Here is a 20,069-nt window from a genome sequence, read left to right as displayed (position 1 = left end):
ACTTTGGTTTTCCAGCTCAGAGAAATGGCCAAGAAAATAAAAGACCTATAATCCTTTGTATTTTTATTCATTTTTTAGCTTAAACATAAACAGCAGCAACAAAAAACAACTTTTTAAAATGTCTTTTTGTTTCTCTTTTTTTCCTCTGAATAACTTCCTGTATGAACTGAACAACTGAACTTGATGGACTACGATGCAGGCTGCATTCAGGACTCACACTGGCATATGAAGTCGTACCAAGAGAAAGTGTGCACACACAACGTGTCACTTTGCTCTTCCTCTACCCTCTGGTGTCACTTTGTAATCACTTGTCTTATTATGGTCTTATTTGTTGCAGTTTAGGGTCTGTGCGCATAAGCAGAGGTTTTTGCTTGGGAAGTAACTGCGACCTCGTTTTCAGAGGCTTCTCTAACATTTAGTGGTTGTGCAAATATGTACTTTTCCCTCTACTTAAAGTTAAACAGCTAAGACAATTTGAAAACAAACAAGAAAAGGTGTGCACTGAGGATTTTGAACTATGCTGTTTACGTGTTGTCACTGCTGAGGATTTGTGGACACAGATCTTTTTTCACTTAGCTGCTGTTTACAGTTTGTCTTCATCCGGACAAGCACTTATTATTGTACTTTGCCCCTCACTGTCTATCATCTGTGTTCGGAGTCTGCATGCAGCACATGCACGAGCATGCATATAGTTTTTTGCATTTTTTCTTGCACCTAGAGCCACGTTCAGGAGCTGTTTCTGTCTCTTTTGGGACCACTGTGTTTCTGTTAGTGAAGGGGATGTCCTGGCAAAACGTCAGTTCTACACCTGCCGACTGCGAGCACGTCGATGATGTTCTCAACAAAATTACAAATCTTTTCTGTGGTGGCTTAATCTGTGTGACCTGATAGAAACTGCTGCCACTGCTCCTGTGTAACACTGTTAGCTATTTGTCTAGGAATAGCCTCATATCATTTGCTGTGACTTCACTCCTGACATTTTCAGGATTACTCTTAGATGTTTTATTTCCCATTGTGTTTTAATCTGTATTTGTTTCCTGATAATTTACTCTCTCTTTGTTAAAGATAGTGTTTGAAAATCCGATCATAGATATAGGCATTCCACTGTAAACTTTAAACTTCTTTAAATAGACTCTGGTGTGGCGTCAACAAATCTTGACTCAAAGTTTGTTATATTGTAAGGTAAAGACCCCGCAGAGTTGATCCAGGACAAATGTTCACACAAATTCACTTCGTTGATGAAGTAAATGCAATTCAGTAATTAAAAGTGAGTGGCTATAACTGACTACATGTGTGTACTGTATCATGAGTGGACAGCCATGGATGAAAACCACACCATAACTGTTTGGCTGAGGCAAAACAACCAGTGATTCTAACTTAAAGGTACTCTGGATATTATTAAATGTAAACATATCGTTAAATATTAAATGTTTTGTTTGTCAGGTGTTCTGTTTGAATAAAACACTTTGGAGCCACTTGAATGAATGTATATAAACACGTTTACATTTGGGCAAACTGATTTCAAGGAAATAAAAATGCTCAAATTTGTGAGTTTGTAAGTTTGTGAGTCATTTAATGACAAGTTGGGTGCTGTCATTATATTTTAGTAGTTTTTGAGTTGAGGAGAATGAAGAATAGTTAACATTAATTGTACCAATGTTATTGTGTACTAAGCACAGATTAATGTAAAAGGTTTTAATTTACAAAATTTTGTGCAAGTGGTGTATTAGGTTGTAATTGTATAGAAATATAGGATATAAAGAAGTACATTTAATGAGTTACAGTGAAAAGAAGTGCCTGAAAATGGTATATAAACAGAAAATATCAGTTAGTGATACAGTAAATTTAGTTTTCTGTTTTTTAGCTGAAGGAAATGTCCATAAATAGTACAGAGAGTATACTGTAAACCTACAGAATTCTCCGTTTTATCATTTATGGAAAAGTCTGTCAACTGCCGCAAAAAAACAAAATGTACTGGCAGAAAATTACCAGGACATTTTTTGTTTTTCTACTGAACTCTTTATTACAGTGTATAATTTATCAGTTTCTGTTTTTTCCTTCATCCTAAAGACTTGTCGTTCATTCAGGTGTGCAGATATTTTAACCTGATATTTTAGTCACCTGAATCTGACATTTTTTAAAAAAAAAAAATTTATATTTAGAACTTAGTTTGAGTTCCAAAATCCTATTTTATCTTAAAATTTGGACTTTTTCATTGTATATTCTTCTCTTTTTACCCAATAATCAGGCTTTAAACTTTATTGAAGTTTTTCATTCCTTATAAAGCAATTTTAGTGCTTTTATTGGTCAGTTTCTTTATTAGGAATTTCCTTTACAGAACAACAAGTTCTGAAATGTCAATTCAATTCTTTAAAACATAAAGTCCTCAGTAGATAATTTAACATATTTCCTGAGTAACATGAACAGTTTTCATTTACAATTTAACAACAGAACCAGTATATAAATAGTCTGTGTGCTATATTGTATTGTTCTTTATAGTATCAACCCACTGGACAGTTTGTGTGATTGATATATGTGTGTGATTAGAGGTTGCTGGACTAAGGAGATCAATTCTTCTTCTTCTTCTTCTTTTTTCAGAAAAAGAAGACAACGAGCTCCTGGTTAGCAATATTTCCACGCATGTGATTCATTACAGACATGCAGTCATAGTGAGGACGTGACACATTTAATTTAGTGCAGAGCACACACACATACACACACACACACACCACTTTCTAATGAAGAGTGTCCTTTTCACTGCCAGATGTATTGACAGACAGATGTGAAAGCTCTCAGCTGTGATTAGAATATAGTCAATCAGTCACACAAACCAGCAGAGTTACAGTACGGCACGAGCAGACAGACACGGATACAACTGTGTCGCAAACTGGGAATTTTGTGTTTGTTATTGTGTGTTTTGATTTTTCTTACTTAAGGCTGCTTGTTGTCTCAGAAAAAATGAGGAAGTGATTCCACAGGGCTAAAAAGCTTTAGGCGCGATTGGAGATTGTTTGTCTTTCAAACAGGTAGTGCTCGACTGCGTTATCTGGCAGCATCTGAACATGTTAACATTATGGTTGCTTTTAGGTTGGGGACATCAATCTTACTAGACTGCATCTAGAATCATTTACAGATCAATTTTATAATGCCATTAACCTTTGTATACTGTTCATATTTGTTCATGAATCTAGTTCAGCTGAGTTGTGACCCAGGCCAATCATAATAAGTAATTTTGAATCATAGATTGATTTAGAATGTAAAAATAGCTCGTCTGACATCAGTAAACAATTGTTAAAGTCTAATTAATGTTTCCAAGAGCAGGGAAAGCGTGTTTTTTAGGATTTACAACTCTTATTTTCAGTGATAAACGTGTATTTCCACACATTATTTTACCTAAAATATGAAAAACTAACTGCCATAATGACTTTAAAGTAGTTTATTAAAAGCAAAAAGGGAAGAACTTTCTGGAACTGTTCTGTTTTATTATATAACCACCACAATCTTTAGTCACTGTCTTCACTGCTGTATTATAAAGACAGTCCTAAGTACAAACTAGAATTATCAATATTAGTTTGCTTTTTGCAAACTAGTCTGTACATTTAATGCAGTGTTAGGAAACCTTGCATGTGTGGGACTTACACATCTGTTTCCCACACTCACCGAAATGATCTAAAATCCATCTGAACAGATATAGATTAAATTAGGCCCGGAACAGCCCCAGGGGAAAGTAAAGATTTTATTCACATTTTGGATACTTTTAGGAAAAATCATCAAATTTCAGGATAAAAGAATGACACTTAACCCTTTAAAACCGGTCGGAGCTGCACGCAAAACTACTTTTAAATCCCGGTAGCTCTGCAACCACGTAAGCTAGAGCAATAATTTTTTTTGCATATGAAACCGGAGGAGTTGTACTTACATCTTATGCCATCAGCTTGTCCTCGGTCACAGTTTCCTTCCACATATAACTTTGCAAAAACTGCATAAAAAGCACTTGCAGCAACACAAACATAATATTCCAGAAACACGCTTTGCCGATCCGATCAGCTGTTCATAACACTTACTAAGGTGGAATAGACGTTGGCGTGAACTATCGCATGTCCGCCATATCCTGCCCGAAACCGGAAGTGACGTCATTTTCGCGGAAATGTAGTTTTTTTTACCATCGGGGCCTTATGAGCCTATACTGGTGTTTTTAAAAGTTATGTTTGACTTTATGACTTTCTGTGTCGTTTCTGGGATGCTTAGGACTCATATTGCACTGCTGGAAATAGTTTATTTTGATGCATATGCTGCTTTTTTGCAAATTTGCATTATAATATTTATTTTTGTTTTTCCTGCAGTGTATAAAAATTGGTGTATTTCAAAAATAAAACTATGAAGACACTCAAAATAAATTTCCTGTGGTAGGAAACTATTTTGTGCAACTTTTTTGTATTTACAGTTTTGAGGGATAAGCCTCTTAAAATTCTCTAACTAGAAATATATGTTAAAAAAACAAAAACGATTTTCAATTTTTTTGTAGTTTATTGCACTTTTTTGAAATTTATGTAATTACTATGCACTTAATGCAGACATATTATTAAAATTTAGGCTGTAATGGTTGTATTGATGTATAGCAACTTGAAATGCTCCCAAAAATGGCACTACAACATGTAAAAATATAATATAAGCTCTGGCGGACTTGGTTCTGTGGTAGGTCTTAAAGGGTTAAGGTATTTTTAGTGCTGTCAAATGTTAAAACAACTCAAAGTTTGCCTGAAGATTATGTTAGGGTAAACACCTAAAATAAAATAAACTGGTCCACCTACACATCAATACAGCATCATTTCAACTACAGGAGCCCCTGGCCCTACAGCTGAGACACTCTCATACAGATTCTGTGTAACATTAGATCTGTCCAAATGTTGGATGGTTTACATGCGGTCGTTCATATGACCACAAGAGGGCCCCTTTATACCTGTGGCTGTTCAGCCCCCTTTAAAATCGACCTCTCCTTTTTTGTTTTTGTTCTCGTGGGGTCGAGCTTCACTGTAAAGTTCACGTGTCCACATTCTTTTGATGTATTAGCCTGTAGGTAGGACAACTGTTTATTTGACTCCTTGTATTGAAAAAGGCTCCAGGAGTACACTGTACATTATATTCTACATCAGGCCAATGAAGCTTATTGAATTGGACTGTATTGCGAGAGAGGCTCCTCATACTTTAATGGAGTTCAAAAGTTGACTGGACCGGCCAGCCTCTCTTACTTTGATGTCTGCTTGAATCATGGTACCAGTGTGTGTGTGTGTGTGTGTGTGTGTGTGTGTGCACGCTCTCTGCAGCAGGCCATACTTCAGCAGCAGCAGAATTTGAGCCAGATCATCTCTCTCTCTCCATTTCTCTGTCTCTCTCTCTCTCACCATCAGCTGTGATTACTTTGGTAAAACAGCACTGCGTCGCAGTGAACCAATTTTCCTAATGCACAGCCTTCACGCACACACAGAGACTATGGTTATTGATGAGGTAAATGGGGAGGGGGGCAAGTGGGGGCATACAGACTGCTGGGAAATTAAGAGACAGAGAGAGGGAGAGAGAGGGAGGGATAGTGGGAATGAGACAGAAGGACAAGCTGGATGGGGACAAAGGGAGGGACAACGAGAGATACAGATAGAAAGGGATGGAGAGGAGGAAGAAGAAGGAAAGGGCTGGCAATGACGTGGACATTAAGATGTGTAGAGTGTAACTGGAGCGAGACTGCAAGATAACGAGCAGATAAAGCAAAGGACGTGAAGAGGGAGACGAGGAAGGATGCTGGAATAAGTATTAAGATTGTGTCTTTCCAAATAGAGGATGGAGTAGTTTGATTCTCTGGTAGGAGGGACTGAAAATGGGGAGGGGGGTAGATGGTTTTACTTTTTAACTTCTGAAAGAAATTATAAAATTAAAAAGAAATGCAAAGGGAGAGACGGGTGGAAATCATGCTGATCCGTTGATAGTCATCGTGAGATACAGGAAGTAAAGTGAGACGTTTCACTCGTGGAGGTAGTGATGAGTTCATGGGTGTCTGAGGAAAAGGAAAAATGAAGACTGGACGTTTTGGGGTCTGGATATAGAGGAAATCTGCTGGGGTAATGGCTGACATGTGACAGAAGTTCTGCAGGGAGAAAACAGCTATTTGAAGAAGCTTCATTAACAAGCTACTTGGAACATTTGGAAGGTTGTGCTTGCTATGCATCTTTTCATTTGTGTTCACAGAGCAGAGATGGCTGACGAAAATGTTGCTGCCAAAAATTTTGATTGTCTTTTGTTTAGGTAGTCAACACAAGATGCTCAAGCCCAATGAAGATTTTCAAAGGAAGAAGGGAAAACTATTTTAAGAAGAGCATGAGAGATGAGCTGTCTGCTTGCAGAGGTGGGAAAGAATGCAGTATACTGGAACTTCCCTTTGCTTAATGTCCAGTAATATCCACTAGAAATCTAATTTAACATGACAACTTTAAAGAAGAACAGACCAGCAAGGTCTGTCCAGCAAATCCCAAAGCTGACATCTTGTATCGAAAGAGGCTCTGTAACCATGAGATATCATTCCATTTGAAGTTAAAATCTCACACCCCTCGTCTGTTTACAGATAGGAACAGCAGCTTTACAAGATTCTTTGTCGAAGTTTTTGTCAATCAAGGCCAAGTTGAGGTTTCCAGGACTTTAATATCCCTCTGGATCTCGTGCTTTGGTTTAAACGTCCTTTTAAGGCATTTGACGTTACAATATCCACCAAGAAATCATCTTCAAGAGGAACTGAATCATTTGGATCCTATATTTAAGGTTTGATATCCACTTGGACTTCTTTTCAAGAAATGTGTGATTGTCTTTACATTTAAGAAGGAAGCTCTTTGTAAAAAACAATTCTCCAATAGTATTAAGCTTCTGTCACTATCAGGATCACTTTTTTATGTACATTTGATACAGTATTCATCAAGAAATTGAGGTCAATTCTTCATCAAATGCATCTCTGCAAGAGTTTTCACTAAGAAAAGACCAAAGTCTATACAACAACATGTGTTTTGTGGTCTTTGTCCACCAACAATGTCTGTTTCTGAAGTTTTTTTTGAACAAGTATGAGCTCTTTAAGGTGTGCCAAGAAGTTCAAAACTACCCTACTAACTAAAACTGGGTAGTAATAGAAGAGGAAAACAAGAAGACACAACTCTTTAAGTCTTCCCAAGAAAGCTTCCTGCTGGGCCAGTTTTCCATCTGGAATTTCATATTAAAAATATTTCTACCAGAACTTCTCTTTAAGCACTATTGTCCACCAAGAATCTAACGTTTACCTTCACCCAAGGACATTTCCAAGATTGTGTATGTCATGGTCCACGTCCATCCAGAAATACCCCCCATAAAGGTTTTTCCAACTCCTTTTGAGCTACCAAGATGTTCAAAACCAGACTGAAACACTGCTAGATGAAACTAGGTGCTGATAGGAGGAGGACGAGTAAGTGCAACGACAGCAAAATTAGAAGTATCTTGTTTTCTTTGCTTGTTTTTTCATTTTTATGCAACTGCACTCTCCGAAATGCTCACATTCAGTTACTAGTCTTCAAAAAAAATTCCTCATTGCCGTGTGAAGTTTGCGCTTCGCAGGAGTGCTGCAGCATGGGACTCAGCTGCTTCAAGTCCTGGAAGCATGACAGTACGGGCCACAAAGGTAAGACACACCAACACACACACCATCGCTAATCTCTCCCAAACTCCAGCTGTGTGAGTTAGTGTGTGTTGCCCTTGAGTGACACTTGTTAAATGCTGAGTCAGGGTCTTCAGATTCAGGTGACGATGTGTGTGTGTGTGTGTGTTTTAGTGTGCTTCAGACATATGTGTCTGTGTGTTTCATGTGACTTTGAGGAGTACAGACAGTGGAGCATGAAAGGATGAAAGGATGAGAGGAAAGCGTCAGGAGTCAGTGATTAAAGTGGGGAGATGTCTCTGTGTCCTGATGCTGGTTATATCAGAAGGTTAATGCATATGTGAATGGATGTGACACTGCGGTATATATATAGATACAACAGTGCTGCTTTGCTGAAGTCCAGCTTACACAGGATTACTATTCTAAAAATACAACAATGCCACAATAGAAAATATAGAATTTCATCATTATAACTATAAATGAAATTCAGTTCAGTTCAGTTCATTTTTATTTCAAACATTTCAAACATGAGCCTTCACAATCATTACAATATATTATTCCATTATTTGTTTGAAAAGGAGTAGGTAGAAGTATTTACTTATTTGTCCCTACCCCCTCACGTTTTACCTCTCATTCATGAATTTTCTTAAATTAAAACAAACAACATATGAAACAAAAGTAAAGCAAAACAAAACAAAACAAAACATACATAAATCAAAAACAAGAAATTAGCAATCCCCACCAGGGTATAGTTTCTTTCATATGAAAAAAACAGAAGGTTTATATTTGCAGGTGCACAAATTATGGAAAAACAAACAACCAAAACAAAACAAAACAAAACAAAACAAAAAAAAAACCCCAAAAAAGAACCACAACACCATTACCAGCAACATTACCGTCCTGGGTTAACCCCGTTTTCTTCATTGTTATACTTATTTAAAATCACTAAAATTACTAAAAGAAGATCTAGTCTGCTTTTGTCCTATTGCTTGTAAACACAAATATATAATCAGCTAATCACATGTAGCAACTCCGTGCATTTAGGCATGGTTGAGCCTGCTGAAGTTCAAAATGTGGAAGCAACTTGGAACTTGGCATGGATGTCAATGCCAGACAGGCTGGTCTGAGTATTTCAGAAACTGCTGATCTTCTGGGATTTTTCTGCACAAGCCTGTCTGTGGGGTTTAAAGGGAACTGCCTAAAAAAGACAAACTGTCCAGTGAGCAGTTCTTTGGGTGAAAATGCCTTGTTGATGCAGAAATCAGAGGGAAATGACTGTTTCAAGGTGATAAGAAGACGAAAGTAAGTCAAATAACAATTCATTACAACTAAACTTTGAAGTTAAGCTCAGCTAAGAACAGAAACCTGGAGCTACAGTTTGCAGGGACTGAACAAATTCAGCAGCTTTGATTTCTGCTGTGACCTTTGGATCCATGCTTTCATGTAAGTCACATGAAAGCATGGATCCATCCTGCCTTGTGTTCAGGATGGTGGTTGTGTGGAAGATATTTTCTTTGCACACTTTGGGTCCCTTAGGACCAACTGAGCATCACTTAACTGCCACAGCCTAGCTGAGTATTGCTGCTGCTTAAGCCCATTCCTTTATGACCACAGTGTACCCATCTTCTAATGGCTGATGCGTCACAAAGCTCACTGTACTCAAATGTCCTCCACAGTCACCAAATCTCAATCCAGTAGAGCACTTTTGGGCTCATCATGGCATCAGATGCATGAATTTTATCACATCAACATGGACCAAAATGTCAGAGGAATGTTTCCAGCATCTTATTGAATCAGTGCCACAAAGAATAATCGTAATCCAGTAAGACAGACTGCTGCAACCCCACACTCTACCACAGAAGCTCCGCCCTCCTGCTGCTCCAGTGTGTGTTCATGATGGGCAGCCAATCATAAGAAAGCTTAAAGGGAAGAGAAGGAAGAGAGATAAAAACAGTTTGATTCAGGAAGTCGATGCACAGTGAGGCTGCTCCAAGGCCCAGAATAAAGTATATGAGGATTATTGTCAACTGTGAATAAAGCAATGAAAGCTTAGCAAAGAGCACAAAGAACCAACTAGGTTTTTTGTGTCCAAGCCAAATCAGTCTTTAAAGGTTTTACTCATCAAGTGTGGAGAAGTCTAATGTTAGTATGACAAAGTCTGTCATTTGAGGAAACATTTGCTGGATTTAAAGAGAGCAAATGAAAATCAGGGTGTTTGTTTAAGCTTATCTTTTTGCTCCGTTCTGCTTGAAACACTATATTAAGAAAGAGGGGATAAATCGAAAGAGGCCAAGGCGTAAACAGGAGATCAATCTATGTGGCAAACAATCAAGGAGCATCAATAGAACCGTCCAGCGGTCACACACAAGGAAATAAAAAAAGTGGGGAATCCAGGAAGACCTGAATTACTTTACTACAGTGAATACAAGATGATCTGCCATCCGAGGAAAAGACATCCGTGGGTAAATACACTGAGGAGACCAATGACTAACTGGGCGCAGGTGTGACAGCCTAAACCCAGCTGAAACTAATGAGGAGGGGCAAACGATAACAGAATAAAACAGAACACTTTCAAATAAAATGACATCAAATGCACCTTTCAATTGTTTGCCAACCGCCAATACAACTGTAAGAAAGAAGAAGAAGAAAATGACATCAACCCAATATCACAACGGTTAGTCACTGATGACCCATCCAGACAACACTGCTGACAGAGTAACATTATGGTTCGTGTCTCAGGGTCCGCTGCAAAATTACTTGAAATATTTATTCTGATTCAATCATTACCTTGTTCTCTTTCTCTTTGCTCAAAATCTAACTGATATGTATCCGGTCTGATCGTGTGTTTTACCCACCCAGGGTACCCTCCAGCCTTGGAGCGTATCACTAAATTTTAATTTGTAAGTGAGCTTCCAGCCAATTGTGATTTGACCTACCCTTCCACTTCCACATCTCAGAGACGAGCAGAAGAACGAAAAGAAGAAATGCGTGCAGGGAGGGAAGTGAAAGTGAGGCTGCAGCATCTGTGAATGAAACTGTAAACGCTGTGACTGAGATGCAGAATTCGCACCATTATTCTGCTTTTACAAGTGATAATCATTCAATTATGATCTGATTTTTTATAAAAGTACTATGAGGATAGGTGGTAATATCTGGATTTATTATAACAAGTCCAGACTTGACCTGAGTAAGCTCCTTAACATCTCCCCATTTGTGTGTTTGTAGGTAACAGAGATGTGTTGGCCAGCCCAGGCTCCTATTTCTTTTTATCCAACAGCGCCGGTCAGGGTGACGAGTGGCTGAAGAGCCTTAACAAGGGTGTCTGGATCCCTTTCACAGGTACATGTATTCATTGGCTTTATTTCTCATTCTTCACTGGTACACAGCTTAAAAATATCCTGCTTTCGTTTGGTTTTGCTCGATATATGAAGGGTATCTGAGATTAAGGATTGAGATGTGTTGTTATACAAACTCACCACTTTGGCACTGTAAGCATCCCAGATACAGTTCATGCATGTATCCCTGCCTCCTCTTGCTCATGTTGTCAAATTGACTCTATGCGACTAGAGCTATGTGATGTGCAAGGTCACCTACAAGTCTTACCGAACACTGTAAAGTCTTGGTTTGAAGACTCTTCAGAAAGAGCTCTCAGTAAATCTTTCCCTCTTGCAGGGGTCTTTGGTCAGCGCCTGGAGGAAACGGTGCTGTATGAGCGGCGTTATGGGGTGCGTTTGGTTCCTCTGGTGGTGGAGCAATGCGTGACCTTCATTCGAGAGCGAGGCCTGCATGAAGTGGGCTTGTTTCGCCAGCCTGGACGCGCCAGTTTGGTCAAAGAGCTGCAGGAGGCTTTTGATTCAGGAGAGAGGCCATCCTTCGATAGGTAAAGTTCCTCTCTGAATCTTCCCTTTGCTTTTCTTCTGATCTGCTCTCTTAAGATAAAACGTTTCATCTGCAGTAACACAGACGTCCACACGGTGGCATCACTGTTGAAGCTCTACCTCAGACAGCTGCCTGAACCGCTGGTTCCTTACAGCCACTACCAGGACTTCCTGCTCTGTGGCCAAAAGCTGTCGAGTGACCGCACACTGGTAACTGCACACTGCACCATCAAGCAGTTTGTTTGATTAAAAGCAGCTTCACCCCTCTGCACTCTTATTTTAGCCTTCAGTGGTTTAACATGTCACCTTGATGCATTGCTCTCCTTTTTCTTTTAGGGTTTGAGGGAGTTAAGAATTCTTCTTCATGAGTTACCAGTTGCAAACTTCAACCTGCTCAACTTTATCTGCCAGTAAGACCCCCCCATAATAATAATAGTAAAGTAAGAATAATAGTCAAACTGAATGAGTGTTTTTTGATTAGTCTTGTCACGGGTACTGGAAATGTGTGTGTGTTTGTGCAGGTTTCTGACTGAGGTCCACAGTTACTCCTGCACCAACAAGATGAGTGTCCAGAATTTGGCCACCGTGTTTGGACCAAACATCCTCCGAGCCAAAGCCGAAGACCCACAAAGCATCGTGGGAGGTAAACAGGACATGAACACTTGTGCCATCTGTGGATTTTATTTTAAAGGCTGACGCAGCCTCCAAGTCTGAAAAGAGAAGTTAATGCAGAAATGCCATAAAGCGTCATGATTTCTATTGGCCACAAGGGGGTGACTCTACTACTCATCTCATGGGTATGACCTCGGTGATTGACCTGAAGATGAGTTTCTCACTAGTCACTTATTTCAGATATTCTTTAGTACAGCGTGAAGCTCATTTTTAAACGTTATGTTCCCATATTTAGAGTTAAATGGATGATAAAGCAGGGTAAGCTTTAGGGTGTGTCTTCTTTGTGACTGACGAGTCACTTTCAAAACACCAAAAAGCCAGAATATACACTGTGGAGTAGCTTTAATAAATATCTTTATAAATATCTATATATATTTTGTATTGTGTGTAATTTTATGTATTCCTCTCATTGATACATTTTGCTATTTTGATCGATACTTTTAATAGTTCTTTTAATTACTAGTATTTTTGTGTGTATGTGAGTTTTTAAGCCACTTTTATCAGTTGCCGTTGGTTGATAGTCACCAAAATAAATGTTGTTGAATCTTTCTACAATCACAAATAAAGAATCTTAACATTAATCTTAATACGTACGGTATGCCATGGTTTTAAATGATGATGTCATCGTTTAGAAGTGTAATTCACAAATTAGTCAGCTGCATGACTCCGTGTTTGCTTAGCTGTGATGCTGTTATGCTCCATGTGCTGCAGCCAGTGCTTCTTTCTTCCTTAAGTTAATATTAGAACACAGTGAGCAGCATACACACCCGACTAGCCCGATATAATAGTGGTCATCTGATTGGTCTGACTGCAGCGAGGTCTAATGAGAATATCTGTCTGTGCTCTAGGTGCAGCGCTGGTCCAGGTGTTAATGTTAGAGCTGATCAGAGAACACGAGTCTCTGTTTGCAAAAATTCCTCCACCCATCTATGCCCGCCCAACTAGAAGTTCACATGGATCTCCAAGTGCTCTGAAGCAGCCTCATCTCCACCCGTTGCCCTGCCCTCGCCAGCTGTCTTTGCCTCTCATAGCGGAGCGTTTCAGGGAGACGGGACAGCCTGCTGCAGACGCAGAGAGCTCCAGGTAAAACTGACCTGCTCTAACAACTTCACCATCAGCTAACAAACCTCACAACTCAAAACTTACACTGTCTCTGAGTGCTCTGGGTACCAAGTCAGTACTCACAAATAGGTCCTAATGTAAGGATTAGTAATATGTCGATAGACTTTAATGACAAATACAGAAGAGATCTAGGGAGCAGATACACCACAAAAACAAAGGTCAGGGAAGAGGAAAGACACACACACAATACTCAAGGACAACATTTACACAGAGGGAGAAGGACTGACACTTCCCACAAATGGAAAACAGATGACACCACTGGCCGAGTGAGAGGAGAAAACACAATTTACAGGGAGGAGGAAGAGATGAGGACAAAGCTCACAGGGAGAAAGGAGCAAGACACAATTCACTTAGCGAAGAAAAATATGAGGACCCATTTCAGATACAGAAGATACAGGAGGATGGAGACAAGGGCGGAGCTCACACAGACCCAAAGAGGTAAGATGGAGAAAGGCAGGGCTGTGATTCTCAGACAACAAATAGCAGCTAAGAGAGGACACAGAGTCTCCAGATCCAAATCTAAAAGGTCTGGAATGAGTCAACAACAAACGAACAAGAGACAGGTTTTTGCACAGCTGTAAACAATAGAGATCATGGCCAACTCATTCTCACTGTCAACATGTCAACTTTGTCAGTAGCCACTGGCCTCAGATTGTGACGCGCTGGGTAATTCTGCCTAAACCTAGCCAAACCAAAGTAGGAGCAACTTAAAGTGCAATAAATAGGTGTAAAGAGGACTCAACAATTTGGCTTCTGGTTGTTTTTTGTGGAATCCTGTAGTTTTGTTGTTCCTTATTAACAGTGTTGGGGAGTAACGGAATACATGTACCGCCGTTACGTATTTAAAATACAAAATATGAGTAACTGTATTCCGTTACAGTTACCGTTTAAAAAGGTGGTATTTAGAATACAGTTACTTTGTTGAAATAAATGGATTACACGGCGGTACTTCCCTGTTTCATATTGTGGCGGGTCAGGACTGTTTGGGTTTTGTTTGACAGCTACGTTCTGTTGTTCCAGGCGGCAGCGTTACGGTTGCCATGGTTACAGGGTGACGCTCTCTCTCTGCGTGTTTCCTGGGTGAGAGAGGCCTTTTTGTTGTTGTTGTGCTAAGCTAATAGGCAGAATGCTACAGGTATAGCTCTAAAGAATGTAGCATCATGGGCAGTGTAGTCCGTGCTGCAGGGAGAATGGACTGCCATACACGTTATGTGTCTGTGAGCGAGGGAGGGAGAAAAAGGAAGAGTACGAGCTGTCATCGAGCAAAAACGGGAGCTGGAAGCCTGTAAATATAATAATAACCACTGCAGCCAAGAAGAGAGCCTGACGAGCCCAGTTGTAAGTAAGCTATTAAGACTCGACTGTACACCGTGTTCGTGTTTTCCTCCAAAAACAATAAGTTCTGTTGGAGCAGCCTTTCAACGCCTCTCTCTGTCTCTGGCAAGCAAAGTTGACCCAGACAACAAAGTAAAGCTAGTTTTCAGCTACAAGCCCGACACAGAACCCACCGTATTAGTCAGAGGTCCCTTTACTACGGTTCGGAGCCGCGGACCTTCAGTAACAGTAATAAATCACAGCAATAGTACATTCATGTAGTTGTAAACAGCATGATAACATATTAAGTAATCCAAAGTATTCAGAATGCGTTACTCTCATTGAGTAACGTAACGGAATACGTTACAGAATACATTTTGGGGCATGTATTCTGTAATCTGTAATGGAATACATTTTAAAAATAACCTTCCCAACACTGCTTATTAAAATCAGTGCCTCAGAAAATGATGATATTTGGGTATACCCTGATTATTATTGTAGGGTCTCTAGCTTACAATATAAAGCATCCTGAGGTGGCTGTTGTTGTGATTTGGTGCTAAATAAATAAAATTAAATATAATTAAAATATGATGAGACCGGGTTTCTAACCAAGCATCAACTTGTGATGTCTTGGGATTGAGAATGTGTGGCTTCACCCACACCTCACCTGCTTGCCATAGGTACCTGTCCTCTTCTGTTTTCCTCCAGACTCTTCTATCTAAGCCTTGCTCACCTACTTCCTGTGCAAGAGATGATCCCAGATAATCATCCCCAGTCTTTGTGTCTATCCCAACAACCTGTTCTTCCTTCACATCTTTACTTGCATTCTTTCATTGTCACTTGATGTCATTAAAACTTTTAAACTAAGATTTCAGCTACAAGAATGTGCCTCAACTTCAAATTCTAACTTTTTGTTGTTGTTGTCTAGCTGTGCCTTCTCAGCTGCTGCCAAATCAGACTTGTCTTCCGGTCCGAAAAGACATCTCGGACATCGCTACACCTCCTCCCACCCGGGGAACTGTTTCTACCCCACGCCCTCCTCCAGTCAGCCCATTCAGCACCACTCTGACAGACATAACGTCGACTGTCACCAACATAACGCTCACCAAATAGCACCCAGTGCAAATGTTCAAGCCTCTGAAACCAGCTTCCAGGTGCCAGAAAATTCTAAGCCCAGACCAGAGCTCATGGGCTGGACCAAAGTTTGGCCAGGCCCAGGAGAGGCCAGCTCTGCTTTCTGGAGCTCTGCTGGTGCTGAGGAAGAGGGTGCAGTGCCAGAAACATCCAGTGGGGGCAGCAGTGAGGGTCAGGAGGAGAGCACCCCTTCCGCCTATGACAATCTGAGCAGAGTGTCTCTACACCCACCGATGATGGCTGTCACTGATGGACATTTGAAAATGAGCTCTTCCGGAGGCCACACTGGAAGTGGTGAAGATGAGGCAGAGCTTGAAGAAGTGGAGCACACGAGGGATTCCTCTTCATGGTCTTCCTGCGAGGTTTTACCATTGGATGAAAGCAGTGATGATGTCGGTGTAGTTAGTCCAGTCAGAAATGGAGGGTTGCCTTCAAATCAGGAAGCAGAGAAGGAAAACAGTGTCAAAGACGATCATGAAGATAGCAACGAGGATGATGATGAAAACAGTGATACTGACCATGACGACCACATCCACCACCCAAACTCTCCAGCCTCGGGTTCGGTACGCAGTGGCAGCCCTCTTAGTACAGGCAGCTCAGATGTCTTCCTTCCCTCAGGTTCTCCTGATCTCCAGGGGGCTGAAGATCATCTACAACCCAGGGACACCCACTCACTCCTGGATGAGCTGCGGCAAAGGATGGCCCAGCAGAAGTCTGAGTACCAGACCAGGATACAGAGGTGAGACACCTTCAGTGTATTCAATTCAGTTTATCTATATAGTGCCAAATCATGGTGCCTGAAAGCACTTTAAGATGAAGAGCCAACAATAATCAAAGGAGCTTGCAAAGAAAAGCGTCTGGACTTCTTTAAGTTGCTTGAAGACGTTTCACCTCTCATCCGAGAAGCTTCTTCAGTTCTAAGGTCAAATGGTGGAGAGTCCCAGATTTGACCTTAGAACTGAAGAAGCTTCTCGGATGAGAGGTGAAACGTCTTCAAGTAACTTAAAGAAGTCCAGACGCTTTTCTTTGCAAGCTCCTTTGACTACAATGACCTGGATGACTGAGAACCTTCACAGACATACAGCCAACAATAATGGAAATCACAACAATCAGACAACCACCTATGAGAAAGCATTCGTCGACAGTGGCAAGGAAAAACTCCCTTGTAACAGAATCAGCATAAATGATCCTATATAATATTAAAACTGATGTTTGGCAGTGTGGCGTGCCACCAGTGTTTGCTTAAAGCCTTCCCCACGTTTTATGGTGTCTCTGCAGGTTGGAGCGCTGCAATGACGTCCTTGAGAGGCAGGTTGCAGTCCTGCGGGCCAGCCTGGAGCAGCAGAAGCGCAGCCAAAGTGTTGCTGAAATCAAGATTCGCAAGATGGAGCGAGCCAAAGCAGACGCCGACCGCCGAAACACCAAACTGCAGAGAGACATGGAGCTGTTTTTCCAGATGTATGGAGATATCAGGAGAAGTGAAGAAGACAAAAAAGGGAGAGTAGGAGGGAGTATCTGAAGATGTGTATTGACAGATCTGGATAAGACTGGAAGGGAGGGCACTAAACAGTGTGAAAGGAGGAGGGGGAGAAAGACGCTCTCAGCATGGACGTCGACCTTCTCCAAGTTGAAAACGTCACAGATGATCCACACAACTGAGATGCTTGGATTACGATGTGTTATGACCACATGTCAGAGAATTCCAGGAATTCCAGCTTTGTTCACTTTGTGTCCATGTAGTAGAGGGAACACTAATGCTGTTCTTCTCTAAAACTATGCTTAGGTGGACTGCTCGATCTATCGCTGCCCAGTTACTCGACTTTCTTCTTGGATTTTCAGGCTGCTGCAGAGTCACAGATACACCTCAGAGATATTCTAACACGAGCTTCCTGACATGGATTATGACCTGACATATAAGGAATATGTCAGGATATTCAGAAAGACAGAACTCAGGTGACCAGATCCCAACAAACAAATGTAGGACAAAGACTGTTTGTGTGGGACGCATAATCTAGAATTTTGATATTGATTTGACTTTCCCAGCGTTTCCTGCTGAGTAAACAGTAACCATAAAGAGAAGCTAAAGTGCTTTTTCAGTGATCATCTCTAGGTTGTTGTTGGCATGCATCCATAAACCACATAGATCTTTTTGAACAAGCTCACATGCACTTTCATATTTTTCATCCTACAAAATTAAAAAACCTTTCACCAAAATGTCTTTGATCAAAGTGAGCCGGTATCAACTTTGTTGTCCTAAATGGAAAGACTGGTTTGAAATAACATTTGTTTCACAGGTCAAATCATCAGAACAGTCTGAGTTACTTTGTAAAGATCTGAGTCAGGTGGACCAACGCTGGCTGACAGACTGTTTTACGTCATGTATGGACTGGATGCGGTTATGACTTCTGTTTTTTAGGGAACCAGACTGACTCACGCTGCAGGAAATCTGAGGCTCGAGATGCACTGCAACAGAAGCAGAGGGCAAATGTTTTTCTTTCTACAGTGTAGTGTGCCAAATAACTTGAAGACTGCATGATGATGCATTTCCAAATAACAATAAAAGAACTTGTTAAAATAAAAACTTGATTGTTTTTTCTTTGTTGCTCGTCAGTCAGCCACAGACTATCTATAAAATGAAGATGTAGCATTTCTTCAGAACTTTAAAGATGTCAACTGAAACAGAGTGGATGTTAACTGAACCTAAACCCAAACCTTAGATGGGTTTCAAGTTGGCATCCAAACATCCACCAGCTAACAAAGAAAACCACCCAACAACAACTGTATATAAAAGACAGTTGTTTCTGGATCTATAAAAATGAAGCTAAATTAAATTCGTAGTTGTAAAACAGGAGACCACTATAACTGTAAATGGATCTATAATTGCAATAAACACAGCTGTTGAGTGTATCGTCTCAATCAGGAGTTTAAAGTCTGCAAAATGTTCATTTTAGAAATGATGGTAACATTTAGAGCTTAAAAGCACGATAAAGCAGGATGTGGGAGATAAACAACTATTAAGTGATGTCACTGTGTGTATATAACTTTTTATTTTATATATAAAATGAACAGATGAATGTAACTGTTCTGGCAGGAGGGTCTGTTTAAAATGTTTGACGAAACAGATTTTAAACACACGCAATGAATACTTGACTCCTGTGTGGCTGATGAGAGTGTAACATTTATTCTCAAAGAGAAGAAAAGTGTACAGAGACTAAAAATCCAGGAAAACTTCTTTGAACCATTAATTGGTAACAAAAAAAAAACCAACAAAACCAAACAAACATTACTTCAGTCACTACTACAGAGTCACACGTACAATCAGAGGAGGTTCGGTTCTGATGCTTCGGTCTGGAGGAAGATTTAAAGGGTCACACTTGAAACACAAAGCACTTGTGAACATAAAAATAACAGCAAAACAAAAACAAAACAGCCATATAATAGCTACACATCTAAACACAGTGTGGGCGTTTGCTTTTGTGTCCAGGGTTGTTCACACAGGACCAAAAGGAAACAACATGTGACTAAACACCACAGCAGAGTTACAGGTGGCAGATGACATGGACTTGGAACTTTCCACTTCATGAAATCGTCCACGCCGAATCTATTCCCAGCAAAGGGACCGTTTCCACTTCATAACAAGAGTGCATCATCAGTAACACCAACCAGGATCCACCTTTTCATTTAGCGTTGTTACTACAGCGCCCAGTACTTTCTAAGAAGCGTAGCATCATCCTGCAGAAACTTTGCATATAACATCGATAATTACCAGTAAGCTAGCATTGTAGGACCACTAAGAGAAGTAAAATAAAACCTTGCATTACATTTACTTCCTCTTATATTAAGGCCTTTTAGAGATGAAGAACATTTGTTTGCACACTGTTGCAACTGGGGACCCAAAAAAAGAAAAAAGAAACTGCCAAAAGCAGAAAGAGCATCTGTGATGGTTTCTGCAGGATGCTCACTGGGCACACATCAGCTAATAAGCACCAACTACAATCTTCTTCCCATCGTTTAGCTTTTCTTCCTAAATTTACTAAGATAGTTTTTTCTCATACCCAAAAAGGGAATAAAATCTTTTGCAAAAGAGGAAGTGGAAAAAAAACAAGCAAACTTCAATCTATACATTAAATATCCCACAAAACAAAACAAAAACCATTTTCTGCAAAAGAAATAACTGGAACGTTTGAGGAGGAGCCTGACAATTTTCCTGAGACAAAACTTGTTACAATATAATTAGAGAATCGTTGTCTGTTTATGTTGTCTGATACTGAACTGCACCCGAGAAATTT

General features: G+C 40.2%; 1 protein-coding gene across 4 annotated transcripts; it reads left to right on the top strand.

Annotated features, from left to right (window-relative positions):
- The first annotated feature begins 5,496 nt into the window (after nt 1-5,496).
- Nucleotides 5,497-19,885, top strand: LOC146510455 (rho GTPase-activating protein 24-like). Of its 4 annotated transcripts, none has more exons than XM_085174109.1 (10): nt 9,765-10,386; nt 10,618-10,749; nt 10,886-10,999; nt 11,333-11,540; nt 11,616-11,748; nt 11,875-11,948; nt 12,060-12,181; nt 13,059-13,293; nt 15,575-16,519; nt 17,059-19,885. In XM_085174109.1, exons 2-10 carry the CDS (start codon nt 10,716-10,718, stop codon nt 17,297-17,299), a joined length of 2,106 nt encoding a protein of 701 aa, XP_085030235.1. In that variant the 5' UTR covers nt 9,765-10,386; nt 10,618-10,715; the 3' UTR covers nt 17,300-19,885. The 4 variants fall into 4 exon arrangements, with proteins under 4 accessions (XP_085030231.1, XP_085030235.1, XP_085030233.1 ...); XM_085174107.1 differs by having other exon boundaries at nt 10,520-10,749; XM_085174105.1 differs by lacking the exons at nt 9,765-10,386; nt 10,618-10,749 and adding an exon at nt 5,497-7,684.
- The last annotated feature ends 184 nt before the right edge of the window (nt 19,886-20,069 follow it).

This window comes from Neolamprologus multifasciatus, chromosome 10, assembly GCF_963576455.1.
Source record: "Neolamprologus multifasciatus chromosome 10, fNeoMul1.2, whole genome shotgun sequence".
NCBI classification, from domain to species: Eukaryota; Metazoa; Chordata; class Actinopteri; order Cichliformes; family Cichlidae; genus Neolamprologus; species Neolamprologus multifasciatus.
This window is presented reverse-complemented; position numbering and strand designations above follow the sequence as displayed.